The sequence below is a fragment of the Ostrea edulis genome, chromosome 9 (assembly GCF_947568905.1).
Source record: "Ostrea edulis chromosome 9, xbOstEdul1.1, whole genome shotgun sequence".
Lineage (NCBI taxonomy): Eukaryota > Metazoa > Mollusca > Bivalvia > Ostreida > Ostreidae > Ostrea > Ostrea edulis.
In genome coordinates, this window is record NC_079172.1 from 59,692,215 (window position 1) to 59,711,500 (window position 19,286).

Here is a 19,286-nt window from a genome sequence, read left to right on the forward strand (position 1 = left end):
TACGTTTTCTTTTTCAGATATCTGAATAGTAACCAATTAACAACGATAGAAAATGGTGCTTTTGAGGGTTTGACAAATCTACAGACACTGTAAGTCTCCACATGTTTATGATTATTACATGCTTATGCTATACTAATGTTCGGACAAATGATATTTATTGAAAGTAAATAAAGAAAACAATTGGTTTCTGTTCAGCAACATATTTCATCATCATTAGTGCACAAGTAAGTAGCGTTAATATTGATGCATATAAAATATAAGTATTTGTAACCTGTTGATAAGCGTCAACATAGCCTAATTCTATTTCACATCAACTGATCATGACACACATGAAAACGTTCTAAATGAGGAAGTCTCTATTCTTATTTGTAGAATATTATATATTTTCCAATATCGCGGTATTGCATTTTATCAAATAACCGGACATCACATTAAGATGATTTTTGCAACAACAGGTTTTGGGATCATGAAACTGTCTTAAACTTTAAGACTGTCTTAAATCAGTAAAGTTACAATTGAATATTAAGACTGAAAAAAATTGACACAACCTTGAGTGGATGGAACCTTTTATTCAATTAAACCAGCCTGTTGATATATTTCTTTTTTATTTTCTCTCTCTCTCTCTCTCTCTCTCTCTCTCTCCGTTATATCTCTCGTTGTTATATATATATATATCGTCGTTATCTCTCTGTTGTTATCTCTCTCGTTGTTCTCTCTCTCTCTCTCTCTCTCTCTCTCTCTCTCTCTCTCTCTCTCTCTCTCTCTCTCTCTCATCCCATACACTTGTACAGTGTTGTATATGCAAATTTATGTACCTAAATGATTTCCTGATTTATAAATCTGCAATACTCTGACCAGTAAATCATATGGTATAAGGATTCATGCACAATACAGGGTAAATATTATACTCTGATACTTCCCCTGATTGAAGATAGCTGATCGGACGGGCTAAGTGTGTCGCAGTCTGTACAATGGACAATGTTGTTTACTGTTGGAATGCAAATGGAGTTTATCGTTTTGTTTCATGGATTATGCAAATAAAGGGAGTTTTACTACTACATAGAGTATTTTCGACAAGTGTACACGTACATCTGCGGTCCTTTACAGATATTACGAGTAGGCCCAGGTAAATAGTCGTCCGCATTCGATGCGTTTTCATGGCGAGCATACATGCCATTTTTATAAGTACAGTAGTATTTATGTCTTTGCCTTTTACTTGAAGTAATTGTGAATGGTATAGATTGTATACTCTTTTCTTATTCCATTTTATCAATAGATAAAAGATGAAATATTTGTCCGCAGTTTTGTATAGTTTTGACATATTTACTGCAAATGTACGCACCTTCACGTAAAGAAAAGGCATTCTATATATATTTATCCAAATATATATATTTAGAATGATTTACTACTGTACGATATGTTTATTATAATTTTGAGCACTGCGTGGTGTTCCAAAACGTGATTTCATTTCTTCTTGATGTCCTATAAATTAGTATCGGGGATGTACGTGTTACCTGTCGAAGCTACCCGCACAGGTAAATCGAAGACACTGATGTGAAGTGAAGCGTACCAAAACTCGTCCCCTTATATACCATGCGAACCCTGTTAATATAACAATAGAAATTCCAACTAATATGGCGGATTAGCAGAGAAATATGGCGGACATATAGAATTATACTATATTTATTAGTTCCTGTCAGCTTTAAGTTCATTTTGTGATCCATTTAAGTCAGAAATCTTAGCTAAGTTCAAATCTGAATTTAAAGTCAAAAATTTGACTTAATTTTAAGACAGTTTCATGATCCCGGAGTCAGGGAGATACTAGTAACTCTTGTTATACCTCAGTGCACATGGCGCTTTATGACGTCACAATGAAAAAAATGTGTCACGGCATAGTTGTATGATGAGAAAATGTCATGATATTTACTTCTTATCTACTACCGCTGTCAAGTTCAAGCGGCGTATGTGTAAATATCCACGACATAATAATGATAATAATAATAATAATAATAATTTTTCTCAAATGATCATTTATAAATTATTTTGTTTGATATTATAAAAGTCTACAATTTTTATATACAGTATGCGCTATGGTAAATTTCCATTAAAATTTTGTTGTGACCTTGAAATCGCCCCTAATGGGCATCGATATTTTAAATACATGGAGAAAGTCAGTTGTTTGTAAACAACAGCATGGCTCTGATAAATCATGATGATCGGTACCGGTTGCTGATATTTTGTGTCAAACCATGAGATGATCACATATAATCTCTGTGAATCTTGCAAGGGAAAGTAGGATTTATTTTGATGCTGTTATAATCAATCATTATTTGTGAATAGTATCCTCAAATTTGACAAGGTTCATCATTAACGAAGCTAGGAATGTTTATGACATTCACAAGCATTTAAAAATCTAAAAACCTGACCACGCTTTACCTCTCGAATTACATACACTTTATATTTCAATACTATGACATCTACTTGAGCTGATCGAGCGATTTATCCCATGAACTTTGAAATGTAAAAAAAAAACGCGACTTATATGACCAAGTAAGAATAAAAGAGGGATCGTCTCAAGTATATTTTAAAATAGTCTTTATTTTTTCGGAGGAACATCTTCATAACGGCATGGATATTGTGGACATAAGAGATTTGTTAAGTGTCAATTTCACTAACTTTACGTTGCTCCCCCCCCCCTTAAATCCGCCACTGACCGGGCTTTATAACAGTCTCATGTTCAGCTATGTAAAGAAACATCAAGCAATGGAACAAGAAAAGGGAATTTATCTCAAAGATGTAGTACATGCATATGGGACAGGTTCGGCCTAATGAAACACGGCATTTATGACGAAGCGGGACCGTGGAAAACCCGTCGGGAAATTGAATATATTGTATTGTAATGAATTTAGAAAACAAACAAAAAATTTCTAAAAAATTTGATACTACAATACTTGACAAATAAATATAAACATCATTTATCATTTTGGGGCTAGAATTGTATTTTGTTCATGAAAATGTTCAGTACACTATTAAAAAGTTATACAAATATTATAAAACAAAGTGACAAATCGCATAAATGAAATAATTCTTTTTAATCTATTACCATGGAAACAAAGCCCGGTGGGTACAAATTTTATATGCTTTCTTAAATGTTTATGATCCAAATATTATGTTTAAAGTGAATTTTTTCTGACGTAGACTTCGTAAAGCTGCTCAATATACATTTTTGTTGCCATATAATTGAAATTTTATTTTAAGATATAAAATGTAATATTTTTTGTGTTTTAAAATAAAGGTGTTCTACCAATTAGTTTAATCTTATAGATAATACCCTTTTAAAAATTCTACCAGCTTTTTACCCCATAAGTTTGCATCGAGTAGTTTTTATGCCGCTAGTATTCCCTTTTGTACAAATATCCCGAAAATGTAAAACATCATAAAATTAAGCCCATCTGGTCAAAAAACGACAAGGGCAACTTTTTTAAAAGTCATTTCTAGAAGACGCATGCCTACTGAACATACTGATACACATATACAACATGACTGTGTTCGCTAGATGTCAAAATGTCGCAAACCTTACCTTAATTTAGTTCCATAAATCAGTATATTTCAATATCAATTGCAATATTTAGCAATATGATTGAATTTTGTTCTACATGTACATCTCGTCTTACAATCAAGCAGATCATCAGTTGTCAATACAGAGGGGGTTATGGAGGTGCAGAAATTGCTAGCTATAACGATGTATTAAAACAGTTTATGCTATTTGATGGCTCTCCTATCTCCCGTCAATATTTTACCCAACAATTACAGACAGTCTTAGCTTTTTGCAAGATTCCACTTCAGAATTACCACACAAATAGTTTCCGTATATGCACTGCCTCAACAGCAGCTGCTCAAGGTTTCACCGAAATACATTTTCAAACCTTGGATCGTTGGAATTCCAACGCCTTTAGGCAACATATCAGAATCCATACATTGACTTTGTAGTATTGTTTCCATCTTGAAAACAAGGGCTTCAGATCGATTATCAGAGACAATTCTAGTATTTGACATTACAGGATAATTTTCATGCGTTGTACTAGACAATACCTATGTCAACCCATTTACCAGTCAGGGGCTGTTTTGGGGGTTTACAATAAATAAAATTCATATGTTCATTTTCAAATTTTCCATGTATATTTATTTATATGTTTAAGATAGCTGGGGAGTTAACAAGATAGCCTATTTTTAAAACAAATTATGTATGACTTAATTTTATAGTATAACTTGTTACAGTGGCGTGAACGCCCCTTTTTATAAGGTTGCACTGTTCGTTCTCTTCACCTTTCATGTATGCCGAGTACCTTTACTATGAAAAGTATGAAATATGTTTAGTCCCTTCACTTTGGAAATGTGTCATTGATATTTTTACTTACTGCAACACCCATTTTTGTAGGTACATATGTCACTCCTATTGATCGATATAATATGAGATGGTATCGCTTTACTTTTGGGGCAGGCTGACATAAAAATAGTTCTTTTAATTAATATGATTAGAATATACTATGCATGCAGTTCAATCCACATCATTGACAATAGTAATGGTATTTGCAATATCTATTCAGCTCTCCCATTTTACATCAAATTAATATATTACATATATTCATTTACATGTACATACACATTACTGTACATATAAACTAATACGCACATAGACATACACACATAATAATGTGAAAGTTGTTTTTAATATAAAAAAAAAAAAGAACAGAAAAAAGAAGAAAGGATAAAAAGTCAAATAAATGAAAAAATACATATTAATGATATTATTGGGGTACATGATCATTTGGGGGTAGTAAGAAAAAAAATTCTAATAAAATGTTATATACAAAGGAATTATAACATATCACATATATACTGTCAGTTGTTTTTAAACTCTGTTTTAACAACGTTTTTTTCTATGATGATTCTTCCTTCAATAATTGATTTTAGACCCTTGTACTTAGCACTGGGTGGCTTCTACACTTACTTGAATATATGATTCTTAGTTATCAAACTTATCAAATTTTGTACTTCATAAACATTATTGTTCTTATATTTACCAAATGATATTGCTGTTTTGTCAAACGATAAAGATATTTCAAACTTGTACAATAACCACTCTTCAATATCATTCAAAATCTCCTTTGCCAAATGATGCTCAACAAATAGATGTTCGATTGATTCAATTTCATTATTGCAGAAATAGCATGTTGGGGACTTTTTAATCTTAAGTTTATAAAGATACGAATTTGTGGGAATTGTTCCATGTAAAACTTGAAGCTGTAACGAATGAAGTTTGATTCTTTTGTGACTTTTAAAAGGAGTTCAAAAAATCTTGCTTCATTCACTCGAATTGAAATGATATCCATCTTCATTCCATTTTAATGTTGAAATACTTGTTTCCTTTTTTCTATCAATGAAAATATTATATATATCCTAACACCCTATCATATTGGTGTAGAATATTCTCAAAGAGCTAGGCATAATAAGTCCATGGGAAACATCGTATCATTTTGTTTTCTATTTTAAAAAAAACTGTCCATCATTGAATGCATTAATCTTCTGATTCAAGTTGATTTTAATGCTAAAATAAACTTAGAATAATCCACCATTTTAAGGCCACTATCTCTGTAATCCTGAATGGTAGTATTTTGTATTTATTTGAGGATTTTATTTCCCAAAGAAAAAGTTAAATTTCATCTTCGAATATGTTTATGATTTCCTATGATGGATTTGGTAAAGTAAGTATCAAGTGATTTAGTTTAGGGATAATTAGTGCCTTAATTACAGTTACTCTACCAATAAGAATTAATTTTCGTCGTTTCCATCGAGTTAATATTTTTTATATCATTTAACTTTGATATATAGTTAAGATTGATCATTTTATTTAATTCCACTAAGAATTGAATCCCTAAAATATCAAACGTTGTGTTATTCCACTCAAACTCGTCCACCTAGAATGATGATATACATCTTTTGCGAATTTTTTACTACCAATCCATATCATTTTTTTTTCTTGAAAATTTATTCTAAGCCCTGATAATTTTGTAAAGTAATATATTTATCTAAGAATTCCATCCATTGATTCGAGTGATCCATCAGAGATTAATGACGTATCGTCTGCATGTTGTGAAATATTGTACTCTTCTCCATCTATTAATATGCCTTTTATATCTTTATTTTTGTGAATAAAAATACCCAAAATTTCATCACACAATAGGACAAGATATATGGATATAGAATTTCCCTGTCTACAGCCTCTTTCTGGATTGATAAAATCAGATATAATTCCCTTCTGTATGACACAGTATTTGTTATTATATCTTAGGATGTTTCTACTGTATAAATAATAAGCGAACAAATTGCTATTTCTTCTGGATAACGCTGTTAATAGTCCAGGGATTTGATTGCATTATGTACATTCCATTATGTCTTAAATCATTCTGATATTTTCTCTAATGTAATCTTCATTTTATAAAACCAGTTTAATCTGTTTGTATTAATTTACTTAGTACTTTTTTATTCGCCAAGATATACACCCAGATGCTAATTTATAATAATAATTTGAATAGCATTTAAAAGACTAATGGGACTTCAATTTTTCAAAACTTCTCTTGGTTTACTTACTTTTGATATACAAGTAATAATTCCTAGTCTGTTTGTATCTGAACATTGCATTAATTCATAAGTATTATTTATTGTCCTTGTCACAAATTTACTAATATCTTTATCCAAACAAAATTAAAAAGTCATATGTAAATCCATCTGGTTACGGACTTTTATCATTTTTAATATTAAAAAAAACATATCTTCTTTAGTAATTGCAACTATAAACTACTTGATTCTCTTTCACTTAATCTGGATGTGTTATAATATTTTAGTCTATTGCAAATACTACAGTCTGATTCTACATTTCTCTCTTTTTATCTAAATTTTCATAAACTCTTTTAGTTTCCTCTAAATTGTCTTCTTGATTACATATTGTACATTTATCATTTATGATTATTTCTGGAATTTGTTTCTGGACTCTCAGCTTGCAAAATAATTTGTTGGTTTTTCTCCTTCCTCAATCCAATTAACTCGACATCTAATGCAATGAACTTTCATTTTATATTTTCTAATCTCTTTTTGTTTGTTTGCTAGATTATTTCCAATATTTTTGTTGCATTCTGTTTTAATCTTAACATCTCTTTTTCTAACTGAATTTCGTGCTCCTGTTTTATTTTTCTTAGAAGAGTGTGAGGTAGTTTTTCCTCTAATTTCCATTTGCAGAGTATCCAGAAATAATTTATCACAAACTGTTAATTGTAACTTTTCATCATTAACAGAACATAAATTTTCCATACTATAAACAGGGCATACATACTGGGTTTTGACATTATATTTTGCTTTACTAACTGCACATGAGCTTTTGTTTATTAATAAAGAATTGTAAAATGTCCAGAAACCTTTTCCTTTTCTAAATTCATATATATTACAATATGCAACTACTGGAGAATGCTCAGAGCGATAACTGTTTTCATATTTTACATTTGGTGATGTAGGTAATATAATATAGGGGGAAATAATATCTGTTGTTGAATAGTTCAGAGAAAGCATTTCCACCGAGAGCTGAAGGCCCGAGTTGGGACTGTTTTACTAAAGTATTCAACACCATCGAGTTATCTATCTTACTTGAAAAAGTCCTTTAACTGTGCCTTCCTATTGATAAAAACCATTCAACTATTCACTTGCTGAGAATATAGATATGAGAGTGCTCTGAACACGGTCAGCTGACAGATATGATCTGTTGCCCAGAATCATCCATCTAGCCAACAGTGAAATTATCTATAGAAAGCTTCTCATACAGGTACTCAATTCATTTCTTGAAAGAAGGGAAATGGAATCAGTGTATGAAATTTACTTTACTCAAATCAAATGTAATGAAGTTATATGTAGCTCGGGCGTGGATACAGATAGTTTACTCGGGGATATTTTGGATTTAGAAGATGAGAGAAATTCAAGTCCATCATATTCAGCAAACTTTGACCTGAAATTAAACTGTTATATCTGATGAAGTTATTAAATCAACCGGTATTTTAAATGAGTACCGAATAGAAAATACATAAATATGTAGTACTGGTTTGAAAGATAAAACAGAGAATACTTATGCTAATAGTCTTTCTGTGACACCTATTTCTGATACATCTTTGTACCTTCGCTCGAGGGCCAAATCAACTGAAGATGAATGATACGCATACAAGTACATTGAAATTAACATCATTTCTAAAGTTGAGATAAACATGTGTAAAACACTGGTGTAGTGTGATTTTAATCTGATCATTCATCAGATCAACCTCATCAATTGAGTTACGCCACTGATTGTCAATCAAAAAGGTCAGTGTTCTGATGCTTTCATGTCCTACATGAGAACATGCGGTCAACAACACGAAGAAGCGAGTGACGTTGTGCATGGGATTCTTAATTCATGTAAAGAGCAATTTCGTTCAACCGTGATAAAGTAATCCTGTGGATGCTTCAGCTCGGTGTGTGCAAATAAAATTAGATGTTTTCTGTGGAAATTAAAATGTAACAAAAGTTATGTACAATCTTTAGTTTTCTTATACATGCAAACTTTAAACCAACAATTGAATAAATATCTGTTCAATAGTAAACCGTTTACTATTCAACAGTTTAGGACTGAATACTTGACTTTTAAACTGCTAAGTATTGAATGGTTTAACTATTCAATTACTAAACACAATGGATGATGTCACTGGTTTTTAAAGTTGTAGTATCCAAGACTTTATTCTCCGATTATTATCATTTTTCACTGTTTTATATGCTAAAGTCGGCAGGTAAAGATTACAGTCACTACTGATACTAATTGGTACCCCTCTCCCATATAGAAAAATCCATGTTAACAAGGGTTCAAAATATATGATATATCTTTGTGTTCAACTTAAAACATACAATCTTTATTTTCAACATAACAACTATTTGTTTTTCTTATCATCTAACTGCAACTAGAAAATCCATGGGACATTGAGTTCGATTTGCACCCATGTTTACATTGTACAATAAAACACGGTTAACACAAACTTTCCAGGACCAGCTAGTTCGTGAAAGCCAAACTTCGTTGTTGTTTTTTTATTTTTGTTTCATAGAGGAATAAATATTATTTTCCAACAAGCATGAATTCGTTACAAACGTCTTCGTTAACCCTTTAACTACCAGACATTTTCTAGTTTTCGTTATATGCTGATAAAAAAATTTCAAATAAAAATTAAGACATTTTCTAGTAACATTTTCAAAAAGCAACCCATATATATCCTGAATAGAAATTTTTTGAAGTTTTCAATTATGGAGTGAAATGTGATGTAACCGTTGCCATGACAACGAAATGAACCCACAAACTACAAAAATGTGCTGTTGGTGGTTTTTTTTTACCCTTTTCTATTTATAATACACTCAAATTAAATGATTAACAGCCATCATTTAAATATAATTAGGATTATTTGTATTCATAAACATGTACAGAGTATTCACATTTACAAAATAGTGATATTTATTCTAGATATACATAAACATTGAAGTGCTAAATGTGCATGTTACACTTGAATGGCATTACTTTTTCTTATTTTCCTTCAAAACTTAAAAAATGGCTAAAATAATTTTTTTTTACTCTATTCTTCCCTTGAAATAGAAAAACTGCTCAATAAACTTCACTTTGTATCACAATATCAACTTCATGTAAGTATTGATATCATAAAAACATAAATAGTACAAGTTCAAATCTTATGATAAAATTGATGCACAAAAACAAAATAGTTTGTAAAATTGTACATGTACTCATACTTATTACAGTAACAGCAAATGGCTTATACCAATAATCAAAACAGAGCAATCAAAAGCATTCAAAGGTAATGAGAATATGCTGGTTATCATAACATACAACAATATCAACAGCTAATCATGAGGTAGCAGATTCTTAACATGGTGTGTTGGGAAATATGCACCTTTACAGACGTGAATATTGCAAACATTACACCCATACACTGTATCTCGCCTCACGCCTAGGCAACTGCACCGATTGCACCGCCGATTATTTTCACTATGTTTCTTGCTAGTGTGTCTCGCAATACTGGCTGTGGTAACTGGATGGTTAAGGGGCCGAAAAAATGTAGCAAATGATTCAAGCTTTCCAAATATGATATACATTTTTAATCATTGTCTTTGTTATAAAAGATGTAACAAACAGAAGATAGCCAAATTTTTGTCATTACGGCTTAATTTTCTTACTTTCCGGCAACGATGTACGATTTTCAATGTATGTTTTCGATAAGTTCCGAACATCGTACAGAAAAACTTTGAGTAGAAAAATTGTTTAGTATTGACTCTACGTTTTGAAAATATAATTTGTTTCATTATATTCTAATTATTAATAAAACGCCACCAATTTAATCACGTCGACACTTAAAAGGCGTCAAAAGGCGTCGCTGGGCGTTAAATGGTATAACTGTAGTTTTAGGAAAAACAATATAAACGTGTGTTGCAGTATCAAACAGTGTCCATAATTACGCAATCAATGTAACATTAAACATGACCTCTCACTGATATTATTCCTCATCTTTAAGTTGTTGTAACATAAATTGTTTGCAATGGAATTTCTTTCATTAAATAAATAATCTTACGAATTTATAGAAACAGAAGTATTAGGAGTAGGCAACATACAAAAGTTGGGAAAACGAGTGCCTCACATTTTAGAATCATTTAATTTTCCAGAACCACTGAACCAATTTCATTCCAACTTGGCACAAATCATAATAAGTTATAAAGCATGATTAAATGAAGGGACATGCTCCTTTTAAAAGTGATATAATCAAGAAAAGGCGAAAATAGGATGGGATCATTTAAAAATATCATCAACAACTAGCATGAGATGTTAAGATTAAATAAAGCTTCCGGACACATTGTACACTCTAGTATTGCTTTATATATATATATGAAGGTGAAGATAACGAACCGTGATCAATCTCATAATCCCTATAAGGCATACCAAATAAAGAGTTACAAAAACACGGACACCTGGTCATACCAGTAGTGAGATAATGTGCCTAAGAGGAGTAAGCAGCCCCTGTCGACCAGTCAAACCCACCCTGAACCCGGTATCTTGTTCAGGTAAACGGAATTATCTGTCAAGATTAGTGTGCCAAGAGTTTCTTTGTAAACGGCATGGAACAAGTCAGACAGCATTTGACCCACTGATAGGTTGTGTTGGCAAACTAAATTGTTATAACGACCAAAACTTTTGCAAAATGCTTACTTTAAACGAGACTGTCAAATTCCTTGCATCATAACCATCTTTGTCAGTAGTCTGTCTCGGTTTAAAAAACTGATCATACGCAGAACACATTCTTGCCTATCGAATCAGTTGAGAGATATAAACACCATATGCATGTGATAATGGAATATTGCTACATAAATATGGGAAGTTGACGATGGAGAAGCTGGAATCTTCCCGTTTGTCATAAAGTTGAGTTCTTAGTTTGCCGTTAGTATCTACTTTCAATAAAATATACGTCTTAAAACGCATGATTTAATTTGTGTCAAATCTATCACTTGGCATTGTTTTGTAATCTTATTTGACTCAAAGTTCAGCTAAAAATGGTAAACCTCATTGTTTCGCGAGTTTTTACTCAGATTCCATTGAAATAGCAGGAAAGAAGAAAATTTTAAATTTACAATTGTGATTGATGAACCAATTTAATCAAACTAAAATGAAAATTATTAGAAATACAACGTTTAAACAATGATCTAAAATGGGAACATTCTCACAATTAAACATCCGATATCTTACACCTAGACAGATACTATCCGCAACAGTGATATACAAAAGAAGTTGAACATAACAAATACAGTAAAACTCGACTATAGCTAACACGGATATAGCGAAAATACGACTTTAGCGAAGTGAAAATGAGTTCCCTGGCAAATTCTATATATATTCTATATAAAAATCTGCGTCTATAACGAACACGGATATAGCGAATTTACGGATATAACGAAGTAAATTCCTATTCCCCTTGAATTAAAACTGAACGTAAAAATCACCTTTTATAACGAATTTACTTTTTTCATTTTAAACTCTTCGGGATTTTTAACAATCGGTTTCCATTGACATTAAGGATTCACACTTATTACAAAATTTCCGTTTGTATTTTTTTTAAAAAGGTTGTTAACGCAAAACAATACTTACACATACGTTTAGGAAATATATTGTCGGTATTGTTTACTATTCTTGTTAATTAAATTTGAAGTTTGATTGCATTTATTTTATAATACACTCCTTTATTTGTGTAAAACAACAAGTAAATGACAGTTGCAATAGACTGCACATGCATATGTATTGCACAAAATTGTGTTGACATTTTTCTCTCGACATGTTTTTGCATAAGATAAATTATCATATATAAATCAATGTGTATATTTCTTGTATAAAATATTTCTTCTCGAAAATATATAGGCTTCATTTATCTTAAACACAATACAAACGCAAGTATATGCAAGGTGAAGATAACGAACAGTGATCAATTTCATAACTCCTATAAGCAATACAAAATAGATAGTTTGGTAAACACGGACCCCTGGACACACCAGAGGTGGGATCAGGTGCCTAGGAGGAGTAAGCATCCCCTGTTGACCGGTCACACCCGCCGTGAGCCCTATATCCTGATCAGGTAAACAGAGTTATCAGTAGTCAAAATCAGTGTGTCAAGAACGGCTTAACAATCGGTATGAAACACGTCAGACAGCATTTGACCCAATGCAAGGTTGTACTGACGAAGTAGATCGTTATAACGACCATAGAATATGCGAAATGCTGACTTCAATCGAGACTGTTGAAATCCCTGTACTATCAACTTGTTAGTCAGTAGCTTACCTCGATTTAAAAACTGACTATACGCAGAACAAGCTCTTGCATATCGAATCAGTTGAGATATATAAACACCATATGCAGGTGATAATGGAATATTGCTAAATAAATATGGGAAGTCGACGATGGAGAAGCTGAAATCATCCCGTTTGTCATACATTGCTGTTTTCTTATATAACTGTTATACATGTAGAACAAATCAGTTTTATAACGAATTTGTTATATTTGAATTATGGATTCGCTATAAACATATAGCGAATTATGCTTATAGCGAATTTTTATAGAGGGTCCCCAGAAATTAGCTCTATAAGAGTTACTGTATACCGACCAATCTCATAAAAGCTGTAAACAAAATACGAGAATATGACACACACATGCTCCTGTAAACAACATTCATAGACCTGTGCATTCATATTACACAACAACCCCTTTATATATGGCATTACTTAACACACATGACTGCAGCGCCTTTAATGATGTCATCAGTTTATTTGCCTTTGGTTGATAATTCGAGTGTTTAGCTTTGGCAAAATATCGTATGACAGTTGCTACATGCGTTTTTATATTTTCTTTTGAGAAGTCAAATTGTATAACAGTTCTTTTCCTCCCTTGACTATTTTTACTTATTACATGCTGTGCTTTTGTGTCTTTTTTCTTGTGGTATTTGTTTAGCTTTTCGTCAGCCACATTACGGTTCGAAAAGCCTGTGCACACAGGAACATGTTAGTGTAAACAAACGGAACTACAATAATCTCGGAATAAATCCCTTTCTTTAAGTCGTAACTTGCAAATATTGGAAGTTATGATGAAAATGACTAATATTTGTCATAATATATGTATTACATTTAATCTTCCCCTAAAAAACTCCAAAAATGAAAAGCAAAAAAAAATATTGGAAAAATATTACATTTGAACTCGGAATGTATGGTTTAAGTGTAAGATTACCGATCACCTAAACCATTAGGCCACCCAGGCATGTGAGTTTAAAGGTTTAACGTTTGACAGGCTGCTAAATCTCGAGGTAAATTTTGATAACGATTTTCTCATATTTTATCCATTTTCAACAAGAGGGCCACCTTAAACAAAATTTCTTCAAACGGACTTATATACAGTCATAATCAAGTACACAATTTCAGTGTTTTATTTCTGGTTTAGGATGGCCTTTTGCAACAGTTTGCAATTTATTATGCCCATTACGTTACATCTACTATATACTCTATATAATCACGGTGATGTTTATGCTTATCAAATAAAGATACTATCAACATATCGATATTTTTACTAAGTAATTTGGGTAAACACAAGTATAAACTGACATTGTATAGCAGAATATTTGTAAAAAAAATGATATTTAAAAAAACAGGTATTTATGTAGGCGAAATTGCATACCAAGTGCTCTATACCCCTTTGTGGAATAATGACTTTAAACGACTACTGAAACATAAACGATTTTGTCAGTATAATGAAAGGTGAAAATAACGAACAGTGATCAATATCATAAGTCCCATAAGCAATACAAAATAGATAGTTAGACAAACAGACCCCTAGACACACCAGAGGTGGGATCAGGTGCTCGGGAGGAGTAAGCATCCCCTGTCGACCAGTCACACTCTCCGTGAGCCCTATATCCTGATCAGGTAAACGGAGTTATATGTAGTCAAAATCAGTGTGCCAAGAACAGCCTAACTATCGGTATGAAAGATGTCAGACAGCATTGATTTAGAAATTGATCATATGCAGGGCAAGTTCTCGCGTATCAAACCAGTTCGAAGATACAAACAGATATAAAAGTTGAAATAAAATACAGCATTGATTTAGAAATTGATCATATGCAGGGCAAGTTCTCGCGTATCAAACCAGTTAGAAGATACAAACAAATATACAAGTAGAAAGAAAATATAAAGATGAGTTTTTAACGGTAGAAAATCGGAATTAATCCCATTTGTCACGAAGTTGATTTATTAGTTTACTATCAAAGTCTTTGCTCAGTAAAACATCCAAGTAGGAAACATATGTTTAAGACGTTGTATCATTTATATTGAGTTCACTGGGATAAACCGGTGTGCGATCGACATATGAATGAAAATTAATATTTTTCATATATCTAAGGCAACACGCACTTGGTTCATTTGAACACTTACAAAATTCTAGAACTAAAAGGAAAACCATTAATATATGCGGATAACTGCGGATAACGTTTACCTGATCAGGATGTGGGGCTCACGGCGGACGTGACCGGTCAACAGGGGATGATTACTCCTCCTAGGAACCTTATCACACCTCTGGTGTGTCCAGGGGTCCGTGTTTGCCCAACTATCTATTTTGTATTGCTTGTAGGAGTTATGAGATTGATCACTGTTCGTTATCTTCACCTTGCATATGATAGTACACTGTTGTTTTGAAAATGCATAGGTTATGTTGACTATGTTTAAAACTCGCTCTTGTGTGTTATCTCGAATTTAAGATGCGATTACTTTGATTGAACTAACAACATAATACTTTCAAAACTATCTATAGACCACACTCAATAATTTTCTCTATATTTTCTATTTTTATGTTCTCATCTTTTCACACTGTTTTAAAGTAAGAAAGTTTCCCAGTTTACTTTCGGAAGGTCGGTGGTCTCTTCCCAAGTGCATGGTATCTGGGTTCTCTCTTCCACAAACAAAATCTGGGCGCCACCATATAACTGAAAAATTGTTGAGTGTAGCGGAAAACATCAAACCAAATCACACTGTTTTACCCCTGAAAAACAAACAATGTTATCGTTGATATATTTGACTACAAATGACTTAGATAAATGAAATGATTTAGTATCCCATCGTATGTCTGTAGAAAGACACGTGTGGTGCAGCATTATATAGAAATACATACGAACTACATTACAGCTTTAGCGAGGTAGTAATGCACACGTCTGATTATCAAAATGTATTTGACCTGTCACGGCATAGTATGGAAATGTAAAGGTCACACTCCATTCACTGTAGCATTTGATATAATGATATTCCATGGTCAATAACAAAGATACACCGACTTCCTTTCCAGTAAATCTTTCATTTTATTACTGATGCAATGTACATTTTCTTATCAAGCTTACAAATCCAAAAATGATACAAATTAATAAAGACGGACAACAATGTTTTAAAAATAGAGTTTGACCTATTTATTCTACTTTGGCTAAAAGAAATGTATTTGTACTGATGCAATCCACTTCAAAGTCAACTTTCTTGTAAATGTACATTCGTCTATTAACACATGAATGCGTGTATATGTGTTTGATTTACTGCAACTATACAGAAACAAATACATGTATAAGTATTTCATAGGAAAGACTAATCACCTAACTTTTGATAAAAGTTACTCAGGTAAACAAATACTCTATCAATCTTTGTATGTAACATTCTCTACAGTAAATGTTATACATTTGTAATCTAAAAACCTGCACACACTGTACAAAAATCATCTTATTAGAAAATTCGAAATTCATGTTACTAGAAACCATGACATTTTTACAAGCATAGATAGCTATAGAAAAACATTCCCATGCATGCATAAACATTGCCGGGGACCCGCCCTCCCCCCCCCCCCCGCCCAAATTATACATAAACTTTACAGCGTAACTCTTAAGCCTTCAATATTACGGATATAAATATTAATCATAATATCTTATTATCATATACTTTGCAATCATTGCGCTAAAGTCGTGAAACTTTTAAATGATAAACGCACATTCCAAAGATGTCTTTTTACAAGTTAAAACGTCATGATTTCCATTGGCATTCTTAAAAATTTTCTTTCATAGAAAAACGCTACGCAGTCTTTCTCAATAAGTACGTCCAAATGGCATGATAAAAATAATTTAAAAAATCAACTTTCATGTTATTTATGAAATAATATGACGTTTTAAATTAATTAGTCAAAACTTATTTGTATCATGTTCATCTTATATCTTAGTTATACAAATACTTTTCAATAAATTTAATGTTTTGAATACACAATATGATGAAAAGTTTTGTTAAAAGCATACGACGACATATGATCATTGTGCGAGGAAAATTTAATAAAAAGAAATCGTATCAATTCATATTAATGTAACTCAATTGGAAAAGAGAAATTAAAAATTAGATATAATTTTCAATGCTTATTTCGATACTATAGAACTTCTTGAACCAGAAAATAATGATTTCAAGTCCCAAGTGGAGTATCAAATTTATCTACGTTGAGATATTACAACACAGGCAAATAATGACGGGTATTTCAGTATTCTGGACCCGATATCAATTTGGCAAAATATATATCACTGTCTTTTTCCTGTAACCTTTCTATGTATGCCTTTTGAATCTCAGATAGGGAATTTTCTATGCTTTTCTGTTAAATGGTTCATTTCTAAAAATGAATGTTCGTTACCATTATCTAAAATATTCGTTAACATTGTTCTATATGGGGATAGGCCTGTACATACCAACAAAAATAAATACTATGTACCAACTCTGGCTATATTCCCAGTAATTCATCAATATAGAATGGTACCGTTTCAATATCAGGCATGAAAAATACAAACAAATTCATTATTATCCATAAGGGTAAGTCTGAAATGACTGAATCCTTGTTACATTGCAATAAAAGTGTGTAAATATCTTTACTTTTATTTAAATTATATACATTGATACACAAAACAAAACTTTATTGCTTTTAATTAATGTGTAATGCAATACAGTTTTTCTTGAACCTTCTCAAAATGTTCGTTACCGTGGATTTTTGTAATTAAGCATGTGTGACAAAATCGCATGTCATGGATCATCATTGAATTCAGTCATAAAGTAGTATTCACAAACTTCAATAACGTAACAGAATACGTTTATATATAGACTGAAATTGTACTTTATTGAGCATCTGTAATAAGAGCACTTTCCTATCTATTGCATAATTTAAATTACCCGCGTTATCGCTCTTAAAGGACACATCGCATGTTTTTAAACTTTTTAATTTTTTCAGCAAAATTAATTCATTTCATGCCTAAAACTACTTTACATGTGTTTTAAATGAAACAGTTTGCGTAGTTTTCGAGTTTGAAAGCGATGAAATTCAAATCTTGCGATATGCATATTTTTTTCGATATTTTACGCGCCATTATCTGTGACGTCATATGCGACCTCGAGCGAGAAGATTTCAAAACAGTTGTTAGCCATTTCATAAACAGATTAGATTTAATTGACAAACAAACAATTATCACATTAACGGCTTGTAAATAACACTGCATTAGGGTGTTTTGTGCCGTTTAAGGGTGTACTTGCTGTCAGTAGAGAGGCTTTGGACTGTTTTTTCCAATTTTCGAAGGAAGGTATGAGGGACAAGACGTGAATATTTTTTGTCGGCACAACGACTTTGCCATAAAAAACCCAGTAGAATTTGTCCCTGTACTTTTTTAAACAAGCATTTGGACAAAGACGTAGATAAACTGCGAGAAAATGGTTCTATCGAAGCTACCCACTGTTACATTTAGGCCTACGGCTTATGCTTTCCGTTCTGCTCTCAAATTCAATACACACTCGCACCAACTGACCTTCACCTTGTAACACCATATAGGCAGAACTTCGCTAGCAGTGTCTACCAACTGGTAGTTTTAAAAAAGAAATTTGAAGATGAAAGATAATTGAACTTTCAATTATAAATAATAAAATATGATATTTTCTAACTTTGAATTGAATTATAATGCTTTCATTTTTTTTTAAAGGAACACGTACGTGTTTACAACAACGTACTAGCACGCCGCGCTCCCACTTCCTAAGTAACAACGTGTAGATAACAAAAAAAAATGATTAATAAAATTGCTTGAATAAAATAATTTAAAGGTATTGGGATTTTCACCATAAGTTTGATAATTTTCATTATTTTTTTTTTCGAAATGCACTGTCACAGTAGGCCTAGTTGTCAATGATACATAATCGTATCATAATTTAGATCTATCTAACTTCTCCAAAATAAATTTAATAATAATTGCACTGTTTATTTTCAAAAAGCAACAACGCTAATTACAGTTGTTTACAGAAATGACATATTACCATATTCTGTTTAGACCACAGGCACCTGAATTTCTGTCAATAAGTCGCTAAATAAAGCCAAAGATCGAAAAATCCTACCCCCTCTATATATAAATACATTTAGGTGCCTGTGTTTAGACAGTGATCCCATGTAAACATTATTTACTCGCAGATTTCATACTCGCTTTCCTCGTTACATTTGGGCCGCTATTTGTATGCACTGGTGGCTAAAAGATATAAGACTCGGGAAATTTGTTAACATCGAAATAAATGTTATCCATGGTAAATTTATTAGGCCCCTAAAA

At 32.0% G+C, this 19,286-nt stretch overlaps 1 protein-coding gene across 1 annotated transcript in view; it reads left to right on the forward strand.

The window, feature by feature from the left end:
* Positions 1–19,286, forward strand: part of LOC125658266 (slit homolog 1 protein-like) — a 229,518-nt gene that overhangs the window by 199,001 nt on the left and 11,231 nt on the right. The window contains exon 8 of the mRNA XM_056149727.1: positions 18–89. Within this exon, the coding sequence (XP_056005702.1) occupies positions 18–89 (72 nt within the window). The remainder of the gene's footprint in view (positions 1–17; positions 90–19,286) is intronic.